Source organism: Giraffa tippelskirchi, chromosome 13, assembly GCF_054371585.1.
Source record: "Giraffa tippelskirchi isolate mGirTip1 chromosome 13, T2T-mGirTip1v1.2.pri, whole genome shotgun sequence".
Classification (NCBI taxonomy): domain Eukaryota; kingdom Metazoa; phylum Chordata; class Mammalia; order Artiodactyla; family Giraffidae; genus Giraffa; species Giraffa tippelskirchi.
Genome location: NC_137287.1, coordinates 31,641,137 through 31,662,648, shown reverse-complemented (window position 1 = coordinate 31,662,648; position 21,512 = coordinate 31,641,137). Strand labels below are relative to the sequence as shown.

At 50.3% G+C, this 21,512-nt stretch overlaps 1 protein-coding gene across 23 annotated transcripts in view; it reads left to right on the top strand.

Annotated features, from left to right (window-relative positions):
• Positions 1–21,512, top strand: part of CLEC16A (C-type lectin domain containing 16A) — a 234,140-nt gene that overhangs the window by 94,744 nt on the left and 117,884 nt on the right. For all 23 annotated transcript variants that reach the window (XR_014073993.1, XR_014073992.1, XM_081560421.1 and 20 more), the window contains 5 exons: positions 2,207–2,316; positions 3,114–3,158; positions 6,781–6,831; positions 10,216–10,344; positions 18,241–18,361. Coding sequence is in view for 21 of the 23 variants with exons in the window: in XM_081560421.1 (XP_081416547.1) it covers positions 2,207–2,316; positions 3,114–3,158; positions 6,781–6,831; positions 10,216–10,344; positions 18,241–18,361 (456 nt within the window). In the remaining 2 variants the exon portion in view is untranslated. The remainder of the gene's footprint in view (positions 1–2,206; positions 2,317–3,113; positions 3,159–6,780; positions 6,832–10,215; positions 10,345–18,240; positions 18,362–21,512) is intronic.

Below are 21,512 nucleotides of genomic sequence, written 5' to 3'. Positions count from 1 at the left end.
GACAGTCTGGGCCTCCATGAGGAGATGGGATCTAAGCCTCAGAGCAGGATCAAGGCCAGAACTAACTCTGCAACGCTCACAGATCTTTTTAAAGTCACAGGAGAGGAGAGGGGCATGTCTAGGACTGAGCCCAGGACCACTACCAATCTCTAGAGGTGATATACAGGGGAGCCAGCTCTGGAGCCTGGCCCAGGCCCCATGTGGGGAGAAGAGGGCCCGGAGGAGGGTGTTTTGGGTGAAGAAAGATGTGGTTGCTTGGGACCAAGGGGCGCTTGGTGGGGTCAGTTTCCTCTGAAGATCCATTCAGGGAGGCAGAGCACGGTCCTGAGGATGGTGACCCAGGGCTGGTTGGCAGGAGCAGCGGGAGCCGGATGTGGCTTGGTGATGCGGAAGGCGGAGTGTGGCCTGGGTGCCGGGGAGGACCCTCCAGGAACGGGAGGGTCAGCAGACCTCCTGAGAACAGTGTGTAGCGCTGCCTGGATTTCTGAAGAGAAGACATTGGGGCAGCACAAAGGGACAATCTGGAAGCTTCGCTTGAGAGACAGACCCTTGGGAGGAATAGCCAGCAACTCGCCAGGAGCTCACAAAGGAAGAAGGGTCCTAGTGGAGCATTACGGTCTGCTTCCCCAGAGGCAGCAGAAGGGGTGTTTCTGACCTGGCTCACAGGGTGGCTAGGGGCTGGGCTGTGCTCCAGAGAACTCCTGCGCTCAGCGGAGGCCAGGCAGGCGGGAGCTGCTGGGCAAGGGTGGGCAGAATGGCCCAGCCAAGACTAATCAGCCTCTGCCTGGGCTGGGTTTGTATTGTGCTTAGGAAGTCCTAGTTTTGCTCGTATGTTACCTGCTCAGTTTTGGGCAAATGGATTCCCTATTCTCACCTATCTCCCCCCTCTCCCCCCCAACCCCTGACACATGAGGCATAAAGCCGGGCAGGGAGGTATGCAGCCGTGTGTCTGCCTTGAGTGTTTCCCCAGTGGCCCATCCTGGTCCCCATTGTTCCTGGAGAGCCCCCCTTTCCTGGCCCCTCCTACGTGAAGGCCCTTCCCCAGAAATGAGATTAAAGACCTGAAGGGAGTTTGCTGAGAGCAGGATGCCCTTCAGTCAGGCGGTCATGGTTGGTTCCAGGGGCAGTGCCAGGTGTGGGTTTTCACATCCAGGACACCTGAGTCCACCACGGCCCAGGTGAGTGAGGCTGGGAACCTGCCCCTTCCCGTCTCCAAACGTCAGCCTGCAGAGCACCCACTACAGTGGGGCTTTAGAGAGGCTCCTTGAGGAGCATTCTGGCTCATAGCAGGACAGCAGGCTGTGTTAGTCAGGACTTGGTTGCAGTTGACAGAAACCCAACTCAGACTCGCTGAGACAATACAAACAAACAAGAGTGCTGGCCTGTGTGACTTCGGGAGGCACAGCGGACCCGGGGCTCACACAGTGTTTTCAAGCTCATCTTTGGGCTCTGCGGCCTTCTATGTTGACCAGTTAACTGCCTGCTGCTCCCTCCTCCCCTTTCTTTGTCAGGCTGTAGACTTGCTGTAGGAGAGACGCTGAGTGGTGGAAGGCAGGACTCGGGGCTCAGGTTGTAGAACACAGGAGTGTGAAAACGTGGGCACGGTGGCCACTGTGGGGCCCCATCACTGTCCCTGTCTGCAGCTCAGCACGGGGAGAGGGTCTGGAGCCCAGGGGTTCCAGCGAGTTGTGGAATTGAGCCTCACTGGCTGTGACTGGCTCCCTTGCTGGTCCCCTATGCAGTCACTGTGACCAGGGGCCTGGGTGGCCCCAACCAGCCTAGGGGGCTGTGCCCCCCACCCCAAGCCAGGGGGAGCAGGACTAGCCCCACCCACATCCCATGACCAAGAGTGGGGCTGGTGACCCTCCAAAGGAAAGAGGGTTTCTGGTCCCTGAAGGAGGGGAAGGACCGCTGGACAAGCAAAGCCACCACAGCAAGCCACTTTCTAGGTCTTCAGTAATGAGTTACGCATTTTTCCTGCCTCCCTGTCCCCCATAAGAGGGCTTGAGAGAGCGTTTGGTACAGGCAGTTTTGATGGGAACTTTGAACTGTAGTTGATTGGGAAGCGGATTAGCATATAGGGGTTCTCTCTGTGCCCCCACGGGATGTCGGGGGGCCTGTCGGCTGACCTGCTGATCTCCAAGTCGGGAAGGCAGGAGACTGCACATAAGGATGCAGGCATGGCTGATCCAAGTGTGCCCTGCAGACGGCAAGATCCGCTTGGCGACGCTGGAGCTGAGCTGTTTGCTCCTCAAGCAGCAAGTCGTGACCAGCACGGGCTGCATCATAAAGGACGTGCACCTGGCCTGCCTGGAGGTGAGGCCCCTTCCTGCTGCGCCAGGCCCACAGGTGGGAGGAGGTCGCAGGGAAGCCCCTGCATCCAGATCATAGCTGGTCCTGGGTGTGCGAGGCACCAGCAGGAGGAAGACAGGCCACAGACCTTCTGCCGACCCCCTGCCCACTTGTCCCCACGGACCTGCCCTTCCACTGAGACAGGCCCAGGCAGCCCACTTAAGTAGCGAATTTTAGTAGTTTCTCTTATAATTGTTTGGCTCTGTATTTGTCTCCAGGATTTTTTTTCTTTTTCTTTTTATATTTTTAAAGTTGTATCCATGTACAGACACATGTTTATTCATTTATGGTTTATTGTGCTACTGCGTACACTCATGTTTTAAATAGCATTTGTTGTTTTCTCTCTTATTTTTCTTGTTTGTTTTAGAAAGTTTAGAAAAGTACAGAGGGTAAAAAGTAACAATAGTTGACGCTTGGTGTGTGTCTTTCCAGCTACACATATACCCTCACACACACGTTCACAAGGGAATTTTTCTGTATAAGAGCAGAGTCATCACAGCTGTATTTTATTAATAGAACCCATTTCCCTCACGTAACTGCATGTCAACAGCTCTCCAAGTCATCAGGTTGAATCATTTGTCCTTCATCCAGTTTTATTTTGAGTTCCTTCACCACCACCCCCATGAAGAACCACTTTATGGATTAAGATTATTAGCCCAGCGTCTGTCTTCTATAGACTCAGATTTTAGAATCTGTGGCTTGCCCCAACTCACTCACCTCCGTGAGACCTGCCCCCTCATGCCTTCCCTCTCTTTTAACAGGGAGCCCGAGAGGAAAGCGTCCACCTGGTGCGGCATTTCTATAAGGTAAATTGCCGGAGCTCGGGGGACAGCAGTGTGTGTGTTGTAGAAACAGGACTGTCGTGTCTTCAGTTCTTTCTCACACCCTCTGGGTCCTGAGTAAAAACATGCCGTTCTATCCGCTCCGCATCAGTGGTCTCTGTGCTTTTCTGCTCATGCTGTCTTATCAGCACAACTTTTGAGGACTCACCGCTAGTGTGGGATTGTTTACTTATCAATTATATATGAGTTTTTCATTGATGGATTTACATGTAAACCATCAATTATATACAGATGCTCATACGACTAAATTATACATAGGAACTTTTGTGTTCGTGAATTAATATGTGCTTACCATGGCAACCCACTCCAGTATTCTTGCCTGGAGAATCCCATGGACAGAAGAGCCTGGCAGGCTACAGTCCATGGGGTCACAAAGAGTTGGACACAACTGAAGTGACTTAGCATGCTCGCATGCATAGGTATAAAATTACTGAATTACATATGAATTTATAAACTGTATGCATGTGTATTGTTTATATATATGTACAGGCAGACCTCAGAGATCCTTTGGATTTGATTCAAAACTACCGCAAAACAGCAAATACCACAATAGAGTCAAGCATATGTTTTGGTTTCCCAGTGCTAATCAAAGTTATGTTTACACTGTACTGTGATCTGCTAAGTGAGTGATAGGATGGTGTCTAAAAAAATGTGTTTCTGTTGTTCAGTCGCTAAGTCATGTCTGACTGTGATCCCATGAGCTGCAGCACACCAGGATTCCCTGTCCCTCAGTATCTGCTGGAGTTTGCTCAGATTCATGTCCGTTGAGTTGGTAATGCTATCTAACCATCTCATCCTCTGTCGTCCCCTTCTCCTCCTGCTCCCAATGTTTCCCAGCGTCAGGGTCTTTTCTAATGACTCAGCTCTTCGCATCAGATGGCCAAAGTATTGGAGCTTCAGCATCAGTCCTTCCACTGAATATTCAGGGTTGATTTCCTTTGGGATTGTACATACCTTAATTAAAAATATTGTATTGTTAGGATTTCCTCAATGGTCCAGTGTTTAAGAATCCACTTTCCAATGCAGAGGACGAGTATTTGATTCCTGGTTGGGGAACTAAGATCCCACCACATACCTTGGGACAACTTAGCCTGCACTCCTCAACTAAGGAAAGCTCAAGCTGCAGCAAAGACCTAGTGCTACCTAAAAAAAGAAAACTTTATTGCTAAAACATGCTAATTATCATTTGATGACTAGCATTTGCCACAGACCTTCAATTTGTTTAGGAAAAAAATGCAATATCTTTGAAATAGTAACTTCAGTTCAGTTCAGTCACCCAGTCATGTCTGACTCTTTGCGACCCCATGGACTTCCAGGCTTCCCTGTCCATCACCAACTCCCAGAGCTTGCTCAAATTCATGTCCATTGAGTCGGTGATGCCATCCAACCATCTCATTCTCTGTTGTCCCTTTCTCCTCCTGCCTTCAAACTTTCCCAGCATCAGGGTCTTTTCCAGTGAGTCAGTTCTTCGCATCAGGTGGCCAAAGTATTAGAGTTTCAGCTTCAGTAAAGCAAAGCTCAATAAAATGAAGTGTGCCTATGTGCTGAGAAACCTCACACAGGCTCTAAACATTTCTCATGAATTTAGTGAGAATTGATAAAGGGCCTCCATGACCTTCAGTATCTGGAAAATGTGTAGGTTCAGTTTCCAGGGGATTCACTTTAAGATACCGCCTTGTGAAGACTTTGTTTCCCTCTTTTCTCAAGGGTAAGATAGACTTAGTCAGGGCTCATCATTTGTCAGTAGTTGGTTCATCCATATGTCAGACAGCCCTAGTAGTTTTCTGATATTTTGGCCTCCACATCAGCTCTCTCTGGATCCAGTGAGTGGTGATTTTCCCTTGTAATCTGACTGATGAAGAGATCCTCCCAGGAGGAGGAAAGGCATCAACACTGCTGTTTTCTTATTCACTTGTGCTTTTGTTCATTGTGCTCTCTTTAAAAGGCTGTGAACTGTATACATAGATGCCTGGGAATCTTCTTCCTTGCAAGAAACTTTTTCAGCCACTGTCCATTACTGTCAGTGTTCGTTGAGATAAAACCAGGTCACATAATCTGGAAATGCTCCTTGTGGGGCTCAGATGACCCCTGGAAGCTGCAGCACTCTGGATGTGCTCAGAAGAGGGTGGGACCACGGTGGGCCCCATGTTCCAGGGCGGAATCCCAGTCCCCCCAGCCTCACTTGGGCTTGAAGTGAGGATATGAGTCCTCAGCACAGTCATCTTTGACACTCCTTCCAGTATAACCGTGCTTAGTCTGTTCTCCCCACCCTCCCCACAAAAGCTTCTGGATTGCAAAAAGCAGGAAGATATATAGGTAGGCATCTTCCCAGAGGATTTTTCTTTTTCAGTAACAAAAGGAGATCTGTATTTGAATTGTACCTCCCTTCTCCCAACCCAGGTTTTTCTCTTTTATCCTTTGAAGTTTGTACCCTTAGTGTATCAGGAGCTTATCAATATTTTCAAGGATAATTTCTGTGGTTATTTTGTGGGTCTCACACCAAAGGGGCTTCCCTGGTGGCTCAGATCACCTGCCACGTAGGAGACTTGAATTCGATCCCTGGGTCGGGAAGATCCCCTGGAAAAGGGAATGGCTACCCACTCTAGTATTGTTGCCTGGAGAATTCCATGGGCAGAAGAGCCTGGCGGGCTACAGTCCATGGGGTCACAAAGAGTTGGACACAACTGAGCCACTAACATTTCCACTTTCACAACAAACAGAACTTTCAAGTTTGCCGATAGTTTTGGAAAAACATACTCACCGTGTGTGTGTGTGTGTGTGTGTGTGTGTGAAAGAGAGACAGTACTGGGGGAGAGAGGGAGACTTAAGACTCAGGCCAGACCAGTGCTAACATGCTAACAGCCCCTGCAGACCTGTCCAGGGTGGTCATAATGACCATGTGCATTAACTCATATTGTCTTCACATTGACCTGCACAGATGGGGCCAGTCACCCCATCTTGCAGTGAAACAGAGAGGCTCTGAGAGGAACAGCTGAGATTGGCCCCTGGTGTATGAGTCTCAGAACCATTCCTCCCCATCACCCTGTTCTGGGAGGGTCCTCAGGGCCACAGGTACTCTAAAACCCCCAAAGGCACGCCTCAGAAACAAATGGAACAAGCCATGTAATGTTAGCCTTAAGCGTATCTAATCATACTCTTCCTTCCAGACGTGTGGAGCCTCTGTCAGCTTTAACATGACAGTTTAACCCACACTCTTATTTTCTCCAACCATTCTTAGCAAACAGATCATGTTAAATACCTGAAACATTAACCATTTTTATATTTTAATTGTACATGAAGTGATTTTTGTTGTTGTGGTTAACTAACTGCCTCAACACTAGAAATCCATAATGACACATGCTTGGAGAAAAGGAGAAAACCGTTGAGGTGCAATTTGATATTTGGGCTTTCATTCGAGTATGTGTGTGTGTGCATGTTCACGTGTGTATTTTACTTCCTGGTGGTTTACGAGAACTCGCTAATAAGAAACAGATGACCCAAAAGCCGCAAACTGGAGTTTATAATCCTTTATTGTTTATGGAAAAAAAATATACATAATCTTCTCTTTCCTTCCTTTCTTTTTTAGGGAGAAGAAATCTTTTTGGACATGTTTGAAGATGAGTACAGGAGCATGACAGTAAGTGAGGGGCCAGAAGGACTCGTGGCCAAACTTGTCCTGTCAAACTGAGAGAGAACTCATCTAATTTGGGGCTTTCTGTTCGAATGGCAGAGATGGGTGGGGAAGGGCATTGAAAATGGTGCCTTTTGATCCTCAGCAGTGAAATTTCAGCTGACATTCACTCCCCCTAAGTTGGGCTGAGTCATAAGATGGGTTAGAAAGATTCACTTTGATATGAATAGTGTTTTTTTAAACTTTTAATTTTATATTGGATTTCACCAGTTAAAAATGCTATGATAGTTTCAGGTGGACAGCAAAAGGACTCAGCCAGACATATACATGCATCCACTCTCCCCCAAACTCCACTCCCATCCAGGCTGCCACACAACATTGAGCAGAGTTCACTGTGCTATACAGTAGGACCTTGTGGTTATCCATTTCAAGTATAGCTGTGTTTACATGTCCATCCCAAGCTCCCTGACTATCCCTTCTCCCCATCCTTCCCTGATGGTAACCATAAGTTTGTTCCCTAAGTCTGTGAGTTTGTTTCTGTTTGTAGATAAGTTGATATGCATAGTTTTTGATTGAGGACTTAGTCGTACATATGAAATCTCTTAATCTCCATGTCAACCTGATGTGAGTCACTGCTGCTATCATCCTGCTTTTACCAAATGAGAGGCAGAGAGGTTGGGGGAGGTGCTCACATTTGCCTGGCCGTCACCTCCCAGTGCCCTGCCCTGCCTGGCACAGTACAATGCCACCTCCTTCTTCACGTGGCATCAGAATGTTCCCGAGTGTGGCTCTTCTTGCACCTGCTGCACCAGCCTGCGGTCTCCGGGTCTCCATCTAGCAGGCACAATCATGAGAAAAGATAGTTGCAGAAGATTGAAGGTTGCGCTGTTCTGATCATCCACCTGCCCCTCAGTTAAGACTCAGTAACTCGGTGCTAAATGACTCTTTTCATGGACATTTCTCACCAAAGAGTGAAGTGATTCGGGACATTTACAATAAACCCAAGTGTTTAAAATGTCAACAAGAAAAAGACAGCATATGCTGCGTGGCTCCCTGGCCCCGTCACTGGGTGTCTGAACAGCTGGGCCCTCACCACATCCTTGCTCGCAGCACATCTGAGGCCTCCTGGAGGCTTTTCAAGGAAAGAGTGTAAATTGGGATAACTCACCTCCAGAAAAGCCCCAGCAGCACCCAGGCCTCTTCCTGGTGCTCTGCGAGGCACTCATAGGTGCCTCACACCCCCGATGGCCACACCCCATCACCCCCTCCACCCCTGAAAGAGGGTCTCAGGCTCCTGCTCTTGGGACCATGGAGCACAGTGGAGTCAGTGCTCAGCTGCCATCTTTGTTGCACCCGTGACATTCCCTTCCACAACATAACTCTCCAGAAGTTTGGCTTCTTGTAGAAACAAGTCTTATGTGTCACTTGACGATAGAGAAAGGCTTGGGCTCTGAAACCCCTGTTCCATTTCTGCTTTTGCTACCTACTTACTGCAACCCCGGGCAGGTTGCTTACCTTCTGAGCCTTGACTTTTCCATCTGTAAAATGGGGCCCAAACCACATGGCTTTCCAGGTTGTGAAATACCTAGGGACTGCCTCCTGTGGAGGTTCAGAACCACGAATATTCTTCTCCCTCCCACCATAGGGAGCTTCCTGCATTTTGTTTGTTTGTCTCAATGACATCTATTGTACATCTTGCACAATGCCTGACACTCTAGGGAATTAAAGGCTGACACGTGCCCAAAGTCAGCCATTAACCCAGACTTTAGGAGAGTAGCCACTAAGCTCAAAGAAGTGGGGCAGGCCCTTGGGTGCTGCCAAAGCAGGCCTTCATCTCTGACCCTTCACTGTTTCCCCTGTCACCTCTTGCTTCACGCAGAGGGGAAATGAGCAGGAGTCCTAGAGGGGGTTTGCTGGGAGGTGGTAGAGAGCGGAGGGGTGGAGCAGGGGGAGCCGTGTGGGAGCCGCAGGAAGGCCCTGCAGGAAGGCCATGCCACGGGCACCCTGGGCGGGAGACAGGGCCCTGCCACCCCACTCTGGGATAAAGGGATAAAGGAGTTGGAACAGCGGACCTCAGGCCTTTGGAGGAAGGCTTCATGGGTCCCAAAGAAGAAGGCAGTGAGCTAAGGGGCTCCCTATTCTCCAGGTCTCTGGACGGCTGAGCTGTCTCCACAGTCCTGCCCTGTTTAGTCAGCTGTATGTTACAGGAGGGGAGGAAGTGTGATGTGACTGAAGCCCACTATCTAAAAAAGGGAGCCATGAAGAAGCTTATGATGCTTAAAGAAGTAAAATTAATTCCACAGACTATTGTGAAATGTCATTCCTTTATGATGCCCGGTGTCCATGTCTAGCAACACACGTACATTAAGCAATCGATACTGATGCAGTGGGGCTTCCCTGGTGGGTCAGGAAGAAAGAATCCACCTGCAGAGCAGCAGACACCGGTTAGATCCTTGGGTCAGGAAGATCCCCTGAAGAAGGGAATGGCAACCCATTCCAGTATTCTTGCCTGGGAAATCCCATGGACAGAGGAGTCTGGTGGGTTACAGTCCATGGGGTTGCAAAGAATCAGATATGACTGAGTGATTAACGCTTTCACTTATGCAGCAAAGTTCCAGGAGAGGAAGTGATGTTAGCATGTGTCTTGGTAATCAGAGAAGGCTTCCTGGAAGCACCGTGGAAGGAGGCAGACACTTCTGCCACTGGCTGGCCCGGTGGTTGTGGGCATGCGCCCTCCGTCTGAACTCAGTGGTCCCCTCTGTAATGTAGGACAGCCACACAGGAGGAGGTGAGCCCTGCAGGGGCCTGGCTTGTAGTAGGTGCTTAATAAGTGACTTGGTTCTGTTCCCCCAGGTAAGAAGTTCAGGGAAGAGGAGGGAAGTGGGAATGCTGGTTATGTGTGGGTCATAACCATGTTGTGGGTCATAGTGGGTCTGGAGCCAGGCCTGGGTGCATGTCTTGGTTCTGCCACCAGCCAGCCCTGTGGGCCCGTATCCGCTCCTCAGCTTCCCTGAGCCAAGTTTGGAAGCCTCCCTGCTGGACAGGAGACGACACACAGAGCCTTTAGCTCCCCGCCTGCTCGCACTCAGAACCCCCTAAATAGAAGCTGTGCCACTCCACCTGCTGTCATCATAGCTAGAAGCGCCAGGGAGGGAGGCGGGTGGCAGTCAGGCCCCGCACCGTGGGCAAACTACACTACAGGGACCACCACGAAGGGGCCTAAGGCCTGTCTCCCTGCAAAGGGGAGGGGAACTCGGGGTGAGAAAGCAGAGCTGTTCACAGCGGGCGGCAGCTTCTCCAAGGTGTCTGAGATGGAGGTGAGAGGCCCGTGTCGCCTGCCCTGGCCCCTTCCTCCCTTCAGCGAGCCTCTCTCCAATGTCTGTCTTCCAGATGAAGCCCATGAACGTGGAATATCTCATGATGGACGCCTCCATCCTGCTGCCCCCGACGGGCACGCCGCTGACCGGCATCGACTTTGTGAAGCGACTGCCATGTGGTGACGTGGAAAAGACCCGACGGGTGAGTGGGCATGGGCCTTGGCCTCTGTCCTGGGCAGCTGTCCACCAGGAACACTCCAAGGACAGGAGAGGGAGCGTCTCCGACCACATCCAGACCCACCTTCCAGCTCGCCCTCAGAGAGCCAGACAGCAACCCCCAGCCCCACACCCCCACCCCTCCACAAGGGCCTAGCTTTCCCATGAGCACTGCCCTTTTCTGGGTTTTTGGTTTTTAACTTCGGCTGTGCCAGGTCTCAGTTGCAGCCCGTGGGCTTCTCTCTGGTTGTGGCTAGAAGGTTCAGTTGTTGTGGCACACGGGCTGAGTTGCTCCACAGCATGTGGGATCTTAGTTCCTCGACCAGGGATTGAACCCACATCCCCTGCAGTGGAAGGCAAATTCTTAATCACTGGACCACCAGGGAAGTCCCTGCCTTTTGTTACAGCAGAGACTGAAAGGTGTTGGTGGCAAGCAGGCTGCCTTCACTGAGCGAAGCCGGCCCAGCCCCAGAGCTCTGAGAGAGGAAGTGGGGCCGGGCTCCTTTGAAGGAGCGTGGTGATGCAGAGCAGGTGAGGCTGCTGCAGAACCAGCCCCGAAAGGCCAGGACCCCCGGAGATGGCGTGGCGTTAAGGTATCTGAGGGATCTTGGGGGCAAGACACACGCAAATGCCGTTGTGATTATTTTGGGGCCTGCGGGAGAGGTGTGTGAAGAGGTTAGTTCTCAGAACCCAGCTGCCGTGTGCACTTCCGTTATCAGCACTTTTTTTCTGCAGCCGTCTCGCAGGGCTGTTCAGGGTACTTTATCTCCCTGGTCAGATCACAGTTTCTTTCTTAGAAAGCACCATAACCCTTTCCTAGAAAATCATTCCCTGGAGAAGTGGAGGTGTGGATAAATTAGAGGAATCCATTGCCCTCATTGCTCCCGTTATCAGGCCGAGTCTTCCTCTGAGATAATCCAAGTGTACCCAGAGTGGAGGAAGTATTGTGACCTTTACTTTTTGAGAGGCGGGATTGACTCACTGGACCCACCTCAGACAAGAGGATTTCATGGCCTTCTTGCTTCGAGTTTGCCTTGAAAGCCTGGAGGGGTGGGGCTGGGGCACAGAGGAAGTTGGACCTGTGTCTGAAGTCAGTCTGCATTCCCCACTGTCTGCCCAGACCCACCGCTCTCTCCTCAGGACCCACCCTCTCTCTGAGCCAGTGACGCCTGCATCCCTCGTGCTCCCAGACAGGTGTGCAGGCCCCGCGGCCAGGCACATGATTGTTTGTGGGTGGCAGCGTTTGCACTGGGCATCCTTGCATGGGGGGATTGGTTCCGACAAATGGGTGTCATGTCTGTACTCCTTATGGAGTGAGTACACTCACCCTTGACCTTTGGTTGGTCTTGGAGATGCTCCCCAGCAGGATAACGGCAAAGCCACACGCCAAGTCCAGCTCTTGTGTCCCCAGGCCAGAGAGGACCCAGGCCAGAGAGGACCCCGTCCTGGTTCTCCTTGGCCCCTGAACTGGAAGGTCTAGAAGGCTGTGAACTCAGAGAGCTGCTGCTCCGGGTCTCATCTTGCCTTCCTTTTGGTCCATACTCCGTCAGGTTTTCTAAACAGTTCTTTGAGTGCATAGCCTTTGTGACAAAGTGGGTCATTCGTTTCAGTTCTTAAGAATTTCCTCATATATTTCTACAACCACCCTAGGAGGCTGGCACTAGTATTATCCCCATCTTACAGAGGAATAAACTGAGGCATGAAGAGGTCGAGTGATTTGCTCAGGGTCCCCCAGCTGATAAGTTGCAGAGCCAGGAGTCAACCCAGGTGGTATGGCCATTCTGACCCCCTGCCTCCCACTGCTGCCTTCATTGTATTTATTAGTCCTACTTGGTGTTGGACACCAGGAAACACAGCCCCGGTCCTCAAGGAAAAGACTTAAAGGGCAAGGATGGGAAAAGCAGCCCCAGTCTATGCATGCTAAGTCCCTTTAGTCATGTCTGACTCTTTGTGACAGTATGGACTGTAGCCCTCCAGGCTCCTCTGTCCATGGGATTCTCCAGGCAAGAATACTGGAGTGGGTTGCCATGCCCTCCTCCAGGGGATGTTCCCAACTCAAGGATTGAACCCACATCTTGATTTGGCAGGCAGGTTCCTTACCACTAGAGCCACCTGGGAAGCCCACACACATCCATGGGCCAGGGCTATTTCTCCAAGAGCACAAGGTCCTTAATCCTACCCAGGGAGGGAGACAAGCAGCAGAGAGCTGCTCCTTGAGCTGGGCCTGTGGGGGAAGGGCTGAGTGCTGCGGTGGGAGGGGCGCACAGAGGCCCAGAGAGTTGTGGGCCAGTCTGGAGCCCCCGTGGGGCAGGCTGTGTGGGAAGTGGTGGGGCTGGAGGAGTTGCAGGGGGCAAGTCTCAGAGCCCTGGGAGCAAAGTGACGGCCTCGGCCTGGTTGGCTGGTACCTGGCATCTTGTCCTGCTGGCCTGGGGCGGATGCTGCTGGTCCACAGGAGAAATTCCGGGCTGAGGCCTACGGCAGAGGGTGGGGCTGCTTGGGCTTTGCGGTTCCTGCTCCTGAGCCGCTCTCTCCTCACCCAGCCAGCAGCCAGCAGCCAGCGCCGCCCCCGCTGCCAGGGCCCTCAGGAGGACTCCGCGAAAGGCAGAAGCACGAAGGCCAGCGGTGGTGCCTGAGGGTGGGGGTCTTCCTCCCTCATCCTCAAGTTCCCAGGACTCTGCTGCCCCCCTCCCTTGCCCCAGATGGGCTGCAGGGTTCAAACTGCCAACGGAAGCACCAGAGACCCTGGGGTCTGTCTTGTGACCTTTGTCTGTCCAACGGGTTTATAAAGGCAACTCTCAAGTCTGGTGTCCCTGGGTTTAGAGCCAGGATGAAGGTGGCAGGATGAGATAAGAGGGCTGGCCACCTCAACGCAGAGCCATGGGCCCCAGAGGTTTCCCTCTGATTTCCAGGATCCACTGTTGAAGGGGAATTTTGACCTCTTACCTCAGCCCAGTCCCTGATGCCAGGCAGCTGTCTGGAGTCCTCCCGCAGCTTAGCTCCTCGGCCCGTTTCAGACATCAGAACACGGTGGTGTGCTCTGAATGTGAGCTAGAGGAAGTGTATGGTTTAGCAAGCAATTGAAGGCTTATGCGGTTTGTTTCAAGTTCTTTGCTTGTATCCAGAGAACATTCCATTTTGTCCTGTTGGATTCAGAGGTTTTCCTTCTTTTTTTTTTTTCCTGCCAAGTGTAGGCTTTTCTAACTTTTAGGAGGCTGATGCTTTTCAGAAATACCACCCTTTATTTTCCTTAAGGACTTGTCAAGGAAGTTCAAACCACCCTTAATGGTGAATCATTCCTTTGTACATTCATCAAAGAGCCACTGGACTCCTACTGTGTGCCAAGTGCTGTCCCGAGGGTACAGGAGTGAACGGAAAGGCAGCCCACCCCTGGGTGTTCCCGGGCCTGGAGAGAGGCAAAGCTTATGCTCAGGTGCGATACCAGGCTGCAGCAAGGGCTCTGAAGGACAGAGGGGACGATGTGTTAGACTGAGTGACCAGGAGCAGCTGCCTGGCAGAGGTAACGTCTGAGCAGAGACTGGGGAGTGAGGAGGAGCCAGCCAGGCAAAGACATAAAGGAGACCCTTTCCAGACAGAGGGAGCAGTGAGTGCAAAGGTCCTGAGATGAGGAAGAGTGTCCAAGGTGTGGGGTGACTGGAGTGAAGTGTGCAGGAGAGGAGGGCCAGGGCTCTGCAGGCTGCAGGGAAGCATCTGGCAATTGAAGTCATGTTTCCCCCCTTGCCTTTTGCAAATTATACTGTTTACTCTTTCATTCAACATATCTGTCGAGCCTTTTCTAGGCACTGGGCAAGAAGCAAGAATAGAAAGAAAATAAATAATGCAAAGTAAGACCAAAATAGCAAGAGTGCCACTGAGCGATTGCGGCTGAGAAGGGAAATTCATGTTGACATGCGGTCACAGGGACTCCTGGGGTCTGACGAGAACATGCAGGCGGAACCTGGACTTGAGCTGGACCCACCCCACGTGGAAGGGCAGTCGAGAGAAGCAGTTAAGAAAGAGCACAGGCACACAAGTCACACCAACCAAGGTAGAATCCCACCTTTAACTGTGTGACTCTAGGCAAGTTACTTAGCCTCTCTGAGTCCCAGGTTCCTCCTGGGTGCTGCTTCTCAGCTCTTGCCGAGAGCAGGTGGGAGAGAGCAGCGGGGAGGTGCTGAAGAGTGATGGAGCTTTCTAACCTAAGTGGGAAAGAAATCGAGTCTTCTTAACAGTCAAAACCTACTGATGGTTAACACTAGAGAAAAAAGGGTTGGGGAGAGGACTCTTTGATGAATACCAGAATCTGAATTTAAGCCACTAGCCGTCTTTATGGAGTAACCATGGAAGCCATTATGAAATCAAGATATTTGCATGAAGTTTTATTTGTCCCTCCAGTTCTGTGTCCCTGTTCCCTCATTAAACCACAACAGTTTTCGTGTTTATCGCCATTGACCTTGAGGAAATAGGATATTTTGCTTTTACTCTCTGGATGTGTATTGTGCATTAAAGAAAATACAATAACATCTTACAGAGTTTCAAAAGTAGGGCGAAAGAATTTCCGGCGATTTCATCACCCTAAACAAACAACACAGACTTTGTGTGTCTCCTCCCAGCTTTGTCTGCAGACACGTCTTCATGGTTGCATGGGGGCATGGGCTGTAGACTTGCTTTCATCCTCGCTGCCTTTCTCTTTCCATTGTGTGCCAAAGTTTTTCATACTGTGATACAGTTTTAATAAGTCTAATTTCTTATTCCTGCATAAAAGTTTATCTGGTGACTTTTGCCATAATTTCCTTAGGCGTTTTCCAGCTGGTGGGCATTTTGGTTGCTCCCAGTATTACATTATTTTCAGCTAAATTGTAATAAGCAGCTTGACGAATACAGTGTTTCCTTTCTTTTGGCTTATTTCTTTAGGATAAGTTCCCAGAAGTGGAATTTCTGGTTCAAAGGGTATGAGCATTTTTTTTTGGTGATTCTGTTGGTATTGCCAAGTTGCTTTCCCAAAGGGCTGTGCCTACTTTAAAGCGCTTCAGCACTCTTTTAAGAATGACTGGCTTCCACGGCCTCGATGGGCTCCTAGCCTGAGTGACTGTCACTTGAACTCATCAATTGCACGTGTGGCCAAGGTGGCAGGGGAGAGGGCTCAGGATGAGTATTTGTTCCAGGACCAGCCCTGGGGCTCAGGGGGGTCTTTGTACTATCTCCTTGCATCTTCAAGGTGGCCCCATGATCTGGAGTGGTGGGGACCCCCTTTCCAGAGCTCCAGCCCAGGCCTGGGGAATCACGTGACTCAGGTTGGACTAAGGTCTGTCTGACTTGGAAGCCATCTGCTGCCCTATTCGTGGGGCTCTCCTTGCTCCCCACTGTATGGAAGCAAAGTGGAAAGGTCTCTTCTTTATAGTTAAGCTTGTCTATGGCCATACCATCCCAAACATGCCCAATTCTCTTTATAGTTAAACTTGGTCAGCTGACACCCCTTTCCAAATTTAAGCCATTCTTCCTGAGTCAATCTTCCTATGGAAGCATCTGAAAGAATAAGAATACTCTTTTCCTTTTCAGTAATACATTTCAATTTGCACATCAATTGAGCAAAGTCAAGAAAAACACTCAATAAAAGCCTGGGTCCTAATCCTTCAGTCTGTTGAAGGCAAAGACATGTGGTTGGAAGGACAGTCTTTGGAGTCGGTTATTAGGTGAATCACCTTGGGCAGTCTGCCTGACATCTTTAGGCTTTGGTTTCCTGTCTGTAAAATGGGAACCACTCAGGGTGGTTAAAAGGCTTGAATGGGTGACACAGTGCAACCCCTACCCGCACCTGGGAGTCTGGGGGTACGCAGAGAGAGCCGTGGTTGTTTAGGGAGACAGTGAGATGATCAGATGACCTTTTATCCTGGTATCTCACCTTTCTCTTGTGGATTCTCGGGGTTGTGGGGCTGGTCAACATGGCCTGTCAAACCCTGTAGGCGCCTGTGGGAGCCCTGCTTTCACCCAGGTGGAGTACTTGGCCCTGTGGGAATCTGCCCTCACATGCATGAGCCCGGGCTTCTTACTCTGTGTTTGTAGAGAGACATCTGCTGATTATTACAGATGTTTTTGTGAAGACTGCTCTTCAAAACTTTCAGAAGAGGAACTTCCCTGGTAGTCCAATGGTTAAGGCTCCAAGCTTCCAACGTGGCAGGCACGGGTTCGATCCCTGGTCAGGAAACTAAGATCCCACATGCCACACGCATGGCCCAAAAATAAAACAACAGAAACAAGCAAACAAAAATGTTTAGAACAATCGAATAATACACTAATGCCCCCACAACCACCGTCTTTATCATATGAAAGTTTGTGTTTCTCTAGTGCTTCTGGTTGACTGAGGAATACCTGACGCCAGAATAGGTCCAGGAAACAGGATTGTTCGTCCAGTTTTCTGCATCGGGACATTAAGTAATTGGCCCAAGATCTCCCGGCAGTTCTGGACCAAGTCAAGGTTAGGGTTCAGAGGTGTCCACAGGCATCCTCGTTGCCTGGGTCAACAAAAGTCAGTGCAAACCTGGCTCTTTGTGGGCAGTCATCTGTTCCCTCCGCCCCTTGTTTTGGGAGGCACCTTGTCATACGATGGACAGCCTCCCATCTCAGTGGGCAGGCCTACAGCCTCAGAACTGGCAGCAAGGGGACCCAAAAGCAGGCTGTGGGGCTCTCCATTGGTGACAGCGGTTTGTCCTCATGGCCTTCTCTTGCCCAGGTGTGGAGTGGCAGGAGTGAGGTGTGCCCACCCCTTTACAGACCCTGTGCTGGCTGCTGCCCCCTCACTATCATCTCAGAGGCTCCCCGCAGCCCCACACAGTAGAGACTCCCACCCCCATCTCACACAGGAGGAAGCTGATGCTCGGGGGGCCGGGAGCCTTGCCCAGCGTGGTGGAGCTAGGAGTCCAACGCAGACCTTCGATACCTAACTCGAGGTCTGTTTCCCTCAATCAGGGCAAGTGTCCCTGAGGCCGCGGGCCCTGTGGCTGCCACTCCACTTCCTGGCCTCTGGTTGGTGGGCAAGTCAGCCCCAACCTGGGACTCGCAGGGAGTTACCTCCAGGGCAGACTGACCACTGGGTGGAGGCTTCACAAGCTTCTCAGGCTTCCAGCCTGGGGTTCAGCTTTGTTCCTGCTCCCTGGAAATGCCCGCTCACCCTAGGGTCCACCAACACTCTTCCTTGATGGGCCGGGAACCCTGTGCTGATGGGGCCATCCTCCGTCCTCACCTCTGTCCCCAGCTGAGGAGACCTGAGGGCTCCCGGGGCACTGACGTCACCACATACCTGCCAGGTGCCAGGTCCTCTGCCCTGGCAGGGGCACAGCCCCTGTTGGAAGGTAAAGGGGCCAGAGAGCTCCAGGTGAAGGGCTCTGGGGTCTGGTGGACTCTGAACCCCACCCTCATCTTACCTTCTGTCTCTCCCGCCCCCACACTCAGTCGGTGGGCCCCTGAAACCCTCATAGTTGGGATTTTCAGAATCTGGGCTGGTTTAGTTATAAGAGATACGGTTCTGGCCCCTCCCTAGGTGTGAGCTTGGGCCAGATCATGTGGCCTCCGTGGGTCTCAGAGCCTCGATTGCTGAGCGGGGCTACCAGGAAGATCACATGACCCTAGAGGGATGGTCCTGGCAAATGACAGGTGCTCAGTGAGATAAAGTAGCCCAAACCTGAGCCTGTGGGTAATGGCACACAGGCTGCCTCCTTGACTATTTTTTATTTTGAATCCTGACTCTGAAAGCACCAGAACCACGATGCTGAAAGAGGTGGGCTTTGTCTTGTTCATTTTAAATCTAGAGTCATTGTGTGATTTCTCCATATGGAGCTTCTCACCAAAATGACTTCACTCTTCTCTGCTCTCCAAACTGTTGGTCCAGGCCATCCGGGTGTTCTTCATGCTCCGTTCCCTGTCCCTGCAACTGCGAGGGGAGCCTGAGACCCAGCTGCCACTGACGCGGGAGGAAGACCTGATCAAAACAGATGACGTCCTCGACCTGAGTGAGTTGGTCATCTTGAGTCACCGTGGCGGGGATGGGAGGACACTTCCAGGCTGGCTCACACATCTCTGGGAGGCTCGTGGGTGACCTGCATGCTCGTGGGTGACCGGGGTTGATCTATCACCGTGAACTTACAGAGTGCACGTGTCACACACAACTTTCAGAAAAGGGGCCCTAAATTCTGGACACTTGGAGTCAGTCTGTGGGCCCTGCTGTTTGGAGACCAAGGGAAGCTGTGCAGGTGTTTTGCTGAAATATCTGTGCATGGTGATTGGGGTCTCAAGCAGAGGTGGGCACAGCTCTGGGATCCCTGCCCTCCATATGGTCTTAGCAGCACCAGTCTGGTTGGTTGTGTATGTTAAAGGTGGTCTGTATGATTTTAATGACTAAAGGATCCTGGCTGCTTAAAAGAAGGAAAGTTTTCAAAAACGCAAGCCACCAGCATTTAGGTAAAGATGAAGGCTTTGGAGGCCCAAGAACCATGTGCTTAGCCTGCAAGCCTGAGCATCCAACCAGTGCCTCAGCGGTCTCCTCTTCAGTGTGATACTGAGATTTAAAGGAGACAGAATATAAAGCTTAGTTGTGTTCCTATAACCCCTTTCCCATTCATATAACTCTCTTTTTCTCTTATTTGTTGTAACATTGTGATATATGAGGACTCTTTGGTTATGAGAGGTAGAAAGGCCAACTTAAACTAACTTAAGGAAAAAGAAAGGCAGATTCACTGATATCAGTGTAAAAAGTAGATTGATCTAGGTACTCTAGCAATGTCATCAGGAAACTGCCACCTTCCTTCTCTCAGCTTTTCTTTCCTCTGTTCTGGCTTCATCCTCCAGAGAGCTCTCACCAAATAGTGACAAGATGGCCATCAGCACCTCTAAGATATGCTGAACTGGCTAAGCAGCCTTGACAACAGAGCTTCACTTTTCATATAACTTTTATAGAAGTCCAGGGCAATGCTCTCATTGGCCCAGCTTGAGTCACATGACCATTCCTGACCCAGTCAGTGATCAGCAGAATGTGATTCACTGATTGGCTAGGTCAAGGTCACGTGCTCAGCTGTGATGCTGGGAAGGTGGGACCTGCTCCTTTTGAACCCCATCGCCTGGGGGTGAGGAAGGAGGGGGCCCCCAAAGGAAACTCAAAAAGAAGAGCTGGGAGCTGGAGAGGCAGAAATGGCAGGTGGCCACTTTGTAGTGGACGATGAGAGAGAGAACCCTTGTTTTAAGTCAGCTTTATTGAAATACAGCTTGCATCCAATAAAGTTCACCGAGTTTTACTGTACAATGGAATGAGTCTTGACAAAACTATTCAGTTGTGTGACCTGCAGTTATGATGCAGACCAATGAGGGTTTGTATCTTTTGAGCCAGAGGCCCCTGTCCTGCTCTGTATTCTCTCAAGCAAGTGATTGAAACCACCACGACTTTCGTTTCCTTGCCTGGAAAATGGGGATGATCTTCATCATGTTACAGGGCTGTTTTGAGACTTGAGTGAACTGTAATATGAAATATAAGATGACCGAGTCTAGTGCCTCACATGTAACTGTGCTCAGGAAAATGGAGTCAGTATTGCCTAATAATCACATCCAGTGATGCATACAAAGAGCACACTGCCTGACAAACGGAAGGTTCTCCGTAAATGATTATTATGGGTTTTGCCTGGTTGTCTGACTCCTTTTTCTTGCCTCCTTTTTGTTTATGCTCCTTTATTTCTTCTCTCTCTGAAGAGCAAGGAAACTACAGGGCTCTGTGCTCTATGCCCATCTTCTGTGGCCCTTTCCTTCTTGAAATATGGCCATGAGGATTTCTGTAAAGGTTTAAATTGATGGCATAGGCTAGAGAGACCCATAAACCCATCTTTCTCTGATTGGATTCAAGGAAAGAGAGAAAAACAGTTTGCTTTAACGGAGCCTCTCCATCAGGGCAGCAAGAATGTTTGCATCCGTGAAATGGAATTAAATTTTATGCTGGGAATTCACATACCCTGCCTCCTCCCACTAGGAATGGCCTGCTGAAACAAAGGTTAAAAGTATTTCACTTATCAATTTTAATTGATTAGATTGCTAGTTGAGATCACTTAACTGAGCCTTTTTGGGTAGTTGGCCATTAAGAAAGTAATGGCTGTCTGTCTTTACCCAGCATGATTGCAAATTATGTCTTTGCTAAAGAGGGTGCCGGCCAGAAAATACTATGAATTATGGATTTTATGAGCATATGGTATGAGAGTAAGATATGCATGTGTTGACTTTTTGTGTGTATGATTATTCTTAAATGCTAGAGCTTCTCACTTTCCACTGGGGAAAAATTATCAATGCTCTGCACTTCACCAAATGCCTTCTGTGTATACTAAAGGCAGGAAGCATCCTAGTATAGGTGAGGGCATTCGGATTTGCTAAATTCTGAAGGCTGGGCTTGCTTCTTAGGAGGTCATGTTTTGTCTCCCTGAAGCTTGAGGAAGCTAACTCAGGGAGGAGTGTTTGGGGTTGGTCAACTGCTTAAATGGGTTTAAAGGGATGCAGCAGGAAGAGTTGACTTTAAGTGTATTTACTAAGCCTGTCACACCTTGATAAGAAACCACAGCATCAGAGCATTCAGAAGCCATCCCATGCATCCACTGACCAACAGTGCCAGGTGTGGCAGGCGAGCTCTGCCAAGGTAGCTTCTGACGAAGAGCATCAAAGAGGCCGTCACCCCTTTGGAAAAAATGAACTGTACTGAAAGCCTGTTTTGTTTTCACTGGAGAGGAGAGTGGCGTGGGGCAGAGGTCACAGACTGGCAGCCACGAGGGAAGGAGGGAAGGGAGGGAAGGAGAAACAGAAGGGCAATGGGAAGGGAAGACTAGAGTAGACTTGACTAGATAAAAGAGATTAGATTTTAGAGGAAATAAAGCTGTGAGTCTCTATGCCCCCAGCCTTTATTGTCAATAGTTCTTATCCTTTTGTGGAGCCTCATTTCCTCGGCCCCGCCATTTCTCTTTTTAACCACCACCCCCTGCTCGCTGTGTATTAAAGCAAAGCAAATGGGACTGCCTCTATAAATACTCCTCTCCAACAGGTAAGGACTTTGGGCTTCTCTTCTTGATTGAACTGGTTGCCACCGTTGCAAAAGGGGAGCTTCCCGGCCCCCCCACTGCTCTGGGTGGAGCTGGAGAT